The 8,827-nt window shown below is 35.5% G+C and overlaps 1 protein-coding gene across 1 annotated transcript; it reads left to right on the top strand.

The window, feature by feature from the left end:
- On the top strand, positions 1 to 1,054 carry LOC147859988 (uncharacterized). Its single transcript, XM_087325151.1, has 2 exons — positions 1 to 143; positions 748 to 1,054. Exons 1-2 carry the CDS (start codon positions 62 to 64, stop codon positions 1,032 to 1,034), a joined length of 369 nt encoding a protein of 122 aa, XP_087181277.1. The 5' UTR covers positions 1 to 61; the 3' UTR covers positions 1,035 to 1,054.
- The last annotated feature ends 7,773 nt before the right edge of the window (positions 1,055 to 8,827 follow it).

The following is an 8,827-nucleotide window of genomic DNA, read 5'->3' as shown; positions in this document are numbered from 1 at the left end:
CTCTCTCTCTCTCTCTCTCTCTCTCTCTCTCTCTCTCTCTCTCTCTCTCTATTTTGAAAGCATGAGAAACTTGGGTTCTATTTTGTGGATCATATTCCCCCTTATCCATTTCGCATTCATATTCAATGCAACTACATCACAAGGTATGTAGCTTAGTTAGCATGATTTAGCTTGTTCTTTACTTTGAGTTACCATTGCATTCGAGAATGTTGCACATATTTCTTGTATCTCCCGGAAAATGTCACTCTTTTCGTAGTCGCATATCAACATTCTTCATATATTTGCAACAGTGTCGCTCACTTTTGTATGCCACATGAACTTCATTTTTCCATTATTTGCCAAACAAGTCATAAATAATTCTGATTTCAGTCCATGATTAATTCTTTTAGATTAATAACTACTTTTTGTCTTTTTAAATGGCATCATACATAATATAAGAATCCATTCGTCATGTGTTGCTTTGTTAATGCTAATTTATTGCTAGTACTTCATTTAACTAATATGGCCCATTGATTATTTCTAAAACATTAACTAATTTAATTTGGTTCATTTGGGGATTACATAACATGAAATAATTGGTCATGCCGAGATCTTGATTTAATTGCCAACAATAACATAATCGAAGTGTTTGGCTCACATCTCTTATTAAGGCACTTTAACATGTTTGGGGAGGTTTATTCTTAAAGTCCTATTAAACTTGATGGTTGCAAAATGATACAACTAATACTGGGTTACTTGATGATGTAGAAATAAGGAGGAGTGCACTTGACAATGACATGTCACAACATGCATTGAACATTGATGTTGAGAAGACGAAGCAAATGAAGCATGATAATATTATATCAACTCTCGGGGAAATGGAAGATAAGAACCCAAAGAATTGGGTGTTGGTGACAGAGTCACTTAGGGGTGGTGGAAACCAATTCCATCCAAGACCTTATTCTCGATCCAGTCAATCTCATCGCCCTTCCTCCGATATTGTGCTTCCTTTGGCCCTTGTGCTCCTTGTAACACAATTCTTATATATCATCTAAATGAAATTACTTTCTTTTCATATATATTTTTATGATAGGGATCATGTGCCCTAGAGGTAAGCTTTTTTTTTAAACATAGTTAATGTAACTTCAAATCCTACCAAATTACCAGATGTCTTGACAGAATGTGTTTCAAGCCGGCCACAACTTTAGTACATGAGACTACTAAAGTGTAGGTTTTGAATGTATGTCAATGTCTATATTTTGTATTATACCTCTTTACTCATTCATCATAACGGTAATTTATTAGGTCATCTATAAAAGGTCTTCCGTGTTAATCTATCTTTTTCATTGTTGCATTATTTGAACCATAACTCACTCACATGAGCTCTATGATACTATGTATCTAAAATGTGAGCAAGAAAAGATATATAACATAGAGTTTGGCTCTGTAAAAGCACCCATTCTTCAAGGGGGCAACATTAATATGATGTAAAATGAGCATAATTCAACCCAAGAAGTTTCTTACCAATGACAAAACATCTTCAACAATCAAAACCATGATTATGAGTGGTAAGAATCTAAAGTAAGTAAGGTGAAGAAGGTGAACAATTGTGAGTACCCGTAATGGAGAGTGAGAAATTCATTGTCCACTTTATTGAGAACATGCATCTCAAAAAATTAATGAAATCTCAATTAACATGACTAACACAACTTGAGGGCAAAGTGAAACAATGAAAGCAATCTCACTTAGAGGTACATGGGCACTTGAACATAAAAGATGATAAAATTAAAGAATGTATGTACACAAAAGTCTGGGCTAATGTATACATAATGATAATGTCATTTTCAATTCCCATATCATGCAAGTTATGGCTCAAACAAAGATTAATTTGCAAGATGTGCATGTATAAGAGTTAAAGGAGCAAGAATATGAGTCGAGAACATTATTATTCATGGAAACATGGAGGATAATTCATAAACACTTCTTCAACTTGGTCCCAAGTGAGGTCAAATGTGACAACTCTTATCCTAGTTGAGAGTGGTTCACACGTTTACTTGATATGTTTGAAACATTTAATATGGTCATAAGCATTGCCTTCACACATAAAACATAGTATAAGATTACTATTTTGGTTTGACTTCTTGTTCACGTTCAAACTTCACATAAGTATGAGAAGGAATGGGTTATTCTCTCTCTCTCTCTCTCTCTCTCTCTCTCTCTCTCTCTCTCTCTCTTATCGTAATTATCTTACCCCAATATGTAAATTGTTACATTACAAGCACTATGTATTGATCTCTCTCCCTCTCTCCATTGAACCCAACATCATTTGGACCAATTAGGCAAATGTGGCATATTTTGGATTAGACGTTTCGATATTTGTCACCTAGGTCTCCATGTTTTGGATGGTTTGGGTTGAGTTTCTAGCATAACTCTATTGGCATGGTGATGAGGAAAATTGCCAACAAAATCAAACTTGGGTGGGGTTGCACCCTATGTGCATGGGCTTTAGCTATGCCTCCATTCAAAGTCTCCATTTAGAATATGTTTTAGAATACTTTGAAGTATTCTACACGTATTCTACGTTTTAGGAACTACCATTTTTCAATTTTTCAGGTATTCTAAGTATTTAACGTATTTAACATATTCTAAGTATTTAACATTTCGAAAAAGTTTTAAATTTAAGAAGTATTTAACGTATTCTAGATATTTAAAGTATTCTACACGTATTTTAAGCATAGTATGAACCATATGTACCATACATGCATTCGAGAATGTTTCAATCATTTGAATATGGTAAACACCCTCGAAGTATGGTAAAAAGTTAAAACCATACTTTTGTATTCATTATTTATTGTAAGGTGATCAAAATTTTAAGGTAAAAAGTGTTAAAAAAACTCCTAAGAATGTTTTGATAACATACGCATTTGTATGAAAAAGAATGTTTGCCAATGCATTCGAGTATATTCCGTTACACGTACTACTATGATTCTAAGTATTTAACGTATTTTAAATGTAAAATACATATTCTAAGTTTTTTTTTTTAAAGTTAGAATACTTAAGATATGTATTCTACACGTTTTGTATGCTATGTATTCTACAACAATGCATGATTCTCATTTGGGTCTATATTTTTTAGCCATCATCCAAGGTCTTCATTGGTCTTTTGAAGTTTGGGTTGTATAGGAGGTGTGTTTTGCATACTTGTTGAATGTGGAAATTGAATTATCTTATTATTCTATTAACAAACATGTTTACCTTGGTGCATGTTCATGTTCTAGGATAGAGGAGAATAACATCGTACATGAGGGATCTACATGATAGCTTACCACAATAGGAGCAATTGAGCGTCTCACGTTCCAACACGGATACTCACCACGATAGGAGTTGTTGGGTGTCTCAACAAGTGTGTACAAGCCACGAAGGGAGTTGTCGCAACCGAAGGGTCTTAACACAAGTATGTAAGATAATGAGAGTTGTTGAGGGCCTTAACATGGGCATTCTATAGGTGGTTAATCAATGTGTGTGTGTGTGGGTGAGAGAGAGAGAGAGAGAGAGAGGGAGGGAGGGAGGGAGGGAGGGAGAGAGGGAGGGAGGGAGGGAGGGAGAGAGAACAAAATGTATGATTGAGTGTTTATGGAAGCAATTAATAGTTATAGGTGGTTAATCAATGAGAGAAATTAATATATGATGAATGTGATGCATCCACTATCACCTTTTTAATGTAAAGAGAAAAAAAGGGGGGGAAAGTGTTAGTAAAAGAGTTATGTTAGATTGGTGGATACAAAATCATATCTCCAATAAGTTAATCAAAAATCGGACAAATCATCTTCTTCTTTATGTGCCTAGATGATTATGAATGGTCCTTGCGCACGAGATAATGGGGAGAATTGGTCATTTGCTAGTAGTGGATGTGAATCAATGCAGGAATTAATTCATTGGGGTTAGCTAGAGAGGATGGTGTGAAAATTTTGGAGATTGTGGTGGTGATGTCTTAATATCACTAGGAAATGGATTGCATGCTAGAAGAAACCCATCTGGGATCTCTAGTGACCATTATGCTAATGAAGGCATTTGGGTGCAAATACTTGGCCGATGATGTCTTAGTATCATAAGGATGTGCACGATGTATCACGAAATGGATTGCATGCTAGAAGGAACCCATTTGGGGTCTCTAGTGACCATTACATTGGTGAAGGTATGACATAAAATATATGATAGAGTGGCCTATGGTGACCCCACGTTATACAAAAGAATGCACAATTATTATGGAAAGCATGAGACAAATGCCATTAGTTAGGCCAACGAACAAACAAGGCCCATATGCATCATCATCCTTTTTAGAAATGGAACCTCAACTTTGTTAGCCTATTTATGCTCGTGGTGACCCAAACCAAGACCAACCACTACATCCTAGTTGCCAAGGAATGTTGTATGAAATGGGTTGAAGTGAAAGAGCTCTATAAAAACATGACTTCCACATTTCATTTTCTATACAAAAACATATGGTGTTGCAATAACTCCCCCATGAACTCATCAACCACAAGCAGTTGTACCATGTCATATTTCTAGTCAATGGATACCACAAGCAGTTGTACCATGTCATATTTCTAGTCAATGGATACCACAAGTAGTTGTACCATGTCATATTTCTAGCCAATCGCTTAAGTAAACCCCAAAGAGAGAAAAGTTACAAACTTCACTTGTGCAAAAGGGTAGAAAAATGTCATGATAAGTTCACCAATACTGTACTAGTTCAAGGAGTTAGCATAGGAAATAGTACCACGATAAGTTGTTGGGCCTATGTTGTGATAACACTTTCTAACCAATGATGTTGGATGTAGAGATGATGGGGATATATTTAATTGGAGCATAATCTATGTCCTTTGTAACATACAAGACCCAACATGTCCTTGACTTGCCCTTTGGAGAGCTTGTGGAGTTACTACTTAACATGAGGTTGCTTCTCCACAAGTTGCCTTATATGCCCCACAACAATGCCATGCCTATAATTGCATTGTTCTAGGGCTAGAAGGCAAGCTTTGCCCCACTTACCTACCTTGCTAGTTTGGAATGTTGTTTCCCCCAACACAAACAAAAAAGTTAGCTCATGGGGGAAGAACCCTCGAGAACAATGCACCCTACTTCTTCATTGGGTGCCTTGAACAAACCCAAGATGGAGGTGCCATGTCAAAGGGTTGTTTGTGGTTGTTAAGATAAATAAAACTCTATTATTTTGCTTCAATAACCCTAGTATAAGTAAGAATATTTCTAACCTAGAATTTCAGTCATGAACAACCATTCTCCTCTATATAGCTTTCCCATACTAATTAATTGAGATATACTTTTTTTTTTCTTAGTAAATATCTATTTAATAGAGAAATCTTATATGTTTCTTAATTATTAATTATCTATCTAATTAAGATAAACATATTTTTTATTTGGTACAAAGATTAGGTGTGTGTTAATTTTAGTTTAACTTAAAGAAGCCTTTGAGGCTTCCACATTTACATGGAGTAATTTACATGTGTTGAAGTAGTAACACCCCCCAATCCCTTGGTTAGCCCACTATGGAAGAGATCCCTTGAGACTCGATAGTGACTCTTGCAAGTACAACAACGATAAATCGTGTTAGGCATGTGGTCAACCTACCCTATAAACTTATATCCATCACCATTGCCTCTTCCCCACTACCCGAGTATAAGTTTTAGGGTTAAGAGGGTGCTACCTACTCATCATTGCTATATAATGGCCTCTCCACACCGCAACATGGGATAATGGCATCAAATTGTTCCTTCCGTAGTACTAGCCACAAAGGTAGTTCACCAATAGATGTCAACCTCATTAGTTTCGACTAAGGCTGACAAACCCCATCTCCCGGGCGTCTCCCTTGGTCAAGGATCACCTGACATCTAAAGTAGAGGCAACAATGAAAATCTCACCACCAAACAAATCTCAATCATGGGAATAATGACAATAGCCCCCTTAGCAATAGTGAACACAACATTAAATAGTGATTTGTCCAATGGGGTCCATGATAATGAGCAAGTTGAAGAATGTAGATATGCTAGCCTCCAAGAACCTACAAACTTCCCAAGATTATGGTGAATATAGTATAATCATGAACCTCACCTTAAATAATGCTTCCATGATACAAAAACTCATTGGCACGAAGTGATTGGCCTAACACAAAGATGGTTGCATTGAGACACATGAAGCTATAGGTTGAAATCATGAAGATTCACTTCAAATGCATACAACAATGGGTTATCGAGCACGTGGATACCGCCAACAAGATACAATGATAACCCCACATAAAGAATAGGAGAGAAAGATCCATGCCTCCAACCTCTTCCATAGGTCCACATTCACTAAAGACACTTCCGGCAATTATAGATAGATCTCTAGGAAACCCACGCAAAGATTACAATCATGGATGAAAGAGAAATAGGTACAATCAACAATACCCAAGGTTCTATGACTACCTAGCCTTGATGCTTGACGAGGGACATTGGAGCACACATAATGAGACTAACTGATATGCACAATTTGCCTTAAACAAGTTCACAAGTCTCAATATCACCCTTTGATACATTCTCTACCTTTAATAAGATTTATGTACATCTTTGACTAAACCCAATCCATGTAAGGGAAATAATTGAAGATATTCAATAGATGCAAAAAAACAAAACTTTGGGCCACAAAATGATGCAAGATATGAAGAAATGGTTTGGAAAATGGGATGCATCCGAGAGGTAAACCACGCAATATGGGAAACATATTGAAACCTAAGCATATCATGTTTGCTAACATTCCATATTCAAGCAAAAATGCCACATGAGACCGTAAGCATTGGTAGTACAAAGAAGACCTAGAAATGTACATCTCATGTTTTTATAACATCGAAAAATATGTCCTTTGTTCAAAAAGCGATCATCTAACGTTACACAAAGTGTTTCTTTCTCTTCTAATATGTCTGGTAGTTTCGAAACAAAACCTTACACCATCCAAATCATCTCAATAAACTAATTGCGTGAAAATGAAAAGGTTGAAGCTTCTTCGAAACATTAAGACATGCAAGAAATAATTGCTCTTCATTAACGCACCAACATTTTTATTTCCATGGTGATTGTTATCAATAATCATTTAAATTAAATGTTTTGTTAAGCATTATTTTCAAGCAATTTAACCTAAACATGTCATGTATTGTGAGTGTGCCATTTTCAAGTGAAATTGCCGATGGAGCCCTTGAAATGTAAATCTCATATCTAGTGATATATGTTTTTTTAATATTATTCTGTGATCAATCAATAGATTCCTTTGGGAATACATCCATTTTGCATCACCAATGATTTGGATGTACGAAAGATGTGGAGGATCAAATTTCACCCTTATATTACATATGTTCCACCAAACTACAAAATAATCTTCTCTAAACAGCGAAATTGCACTCATTGATAATCCTAGAGTTTATCATTTTGTCTAACATCTACAATATTGCTTCCATAGATTAAGCTCACATTCTCTTCTATGCGAGACAAGCCACTAGGTATGACTCTTTGATACAATGCTTTTGCCTATGACCATATTCAAGTTTTATTTCCAAACATTGTAAATCCAATTTACTTCCCACACAATCACAATGTGCACTACCAATTGCAACATTCATAAATAACATTCTTAAACATCAAGAGTCACTAGATTTCACACATTCTACATGAAAATGTTCTCACTTTTGGATTCATAAGTCATATTAGACTTCCAAGGACGATAATAAAATCTATATTTTCTTACTTCACTCTTTACATATAACACTTTTCAATACATTATTAGTTTGTCAAAAACTATCATCTTGAAAAGTGATACTCAAGGCTTTGAGGGCTCCCTTGCATCAATGGTTGCCTATACTCTTTGGCAATTACTTGTTATCCCCAGTCAAGATCTTGAATTTAGTTAGTGTTGAATCCTGAACAATGTTAGAAGGTAACATACCCTAAAAGAATTTAAGGGACATGTGAAATGAAACCTTCAAGTGTGAAGCCAAATTCCCATCATACTTCTAATTATGCGTGCTCAATACTATCAATTATGCCTCGAACAACAAAACCAAAAGTTTGTCAATGTCCTCACACAACAAGAGTGATTAGCATTATAAATTCGAATATATATTTTAGAATCATTTTCTCTTGTCAATAGGGGTATCCTTTAATACCCTTATGCCTAAAACTAAAACTTATTGCAACCAATCCCATATCTTATTGAAGTTTAGATCTAGGACAAGTGATCTAAAGGAAATATCGAGTATGACATACTGATCATCAAATATTTAAGTCACAATATTAAAAGATAAAACAATCAAATCTACACTTGTATGAAAAGCTGTCAAAAGTAAACCACCCTATTAGAGCGTGTACTACAATCCAACATTATTGACGAGGTCTTGATGTCTAACAATCATGGGCAAGAGGCATGATGCCAATGGTTATTATCAAATAAATGTAGACAGATGCTAGTAGGACAGATTGATTGAATCATTTAGCGGACCTCAAGGCCATGTGATAAAGAATGTCAAGAGTAGCCACATAAGCACGTGGTAATTTAGGCAGGCCTATGATTGACCTTGGGAAATAACTTTTTAAATTTGACGTTGGGACAGCTAATTCCATACCACACTAAATCATGTCATAGTCAAGCAAAGTATGAATAATAGTGTTCTTCATTACAAAAACATGGTTGTTCATTACACAAACGTGGGGTCATGTGCCAAAAAAAAATCATATTTTTTTTCTTTTATTGAAGGAAAGAAAATTATATATGCACAAGGTATGGCTATAAGAAGAAAAGCCAGCTG

Source organism: Azolla caroliniana, unplaced genomic scaffold (assembly GCF_043228905.1).
Source record: "Azolla caroliniana isolate FFs.n. ecotype wild unplaced genomic scaffold, voAzoCaro1.0.p SCAF_9, whole genome shotgun sequence".
Classification (NCBI taxonomy): Eukaryota; Viridiplantae; Streptophyta; class Polypodiopsida; order Salviniales; family Salviniaceae; genus Azolla; species Azolla caroliniana.
The sequence above is the reverse complement of the archived record's forward strand: the minus strand, read 5'-3'. Positions and strand labels throughout refer to the sequence as shown.

Excerpts from the sequence above, each read along its gene's own strand:
- LOC147859988 (XM_087325151.1), top strand. The coding sequence starts at position 62 with ATGAGAAACTTGGGTTCTATTTTGTGGATCATATTCCCCCTTATCCAT. Across the intron at positions 144-747 it reads CAATGCAACTACATCACAAG|AAATAAGGAGGAGTGCACTT; the intron begins GTATGTAGCTTA and ends TTGATGATGTAG.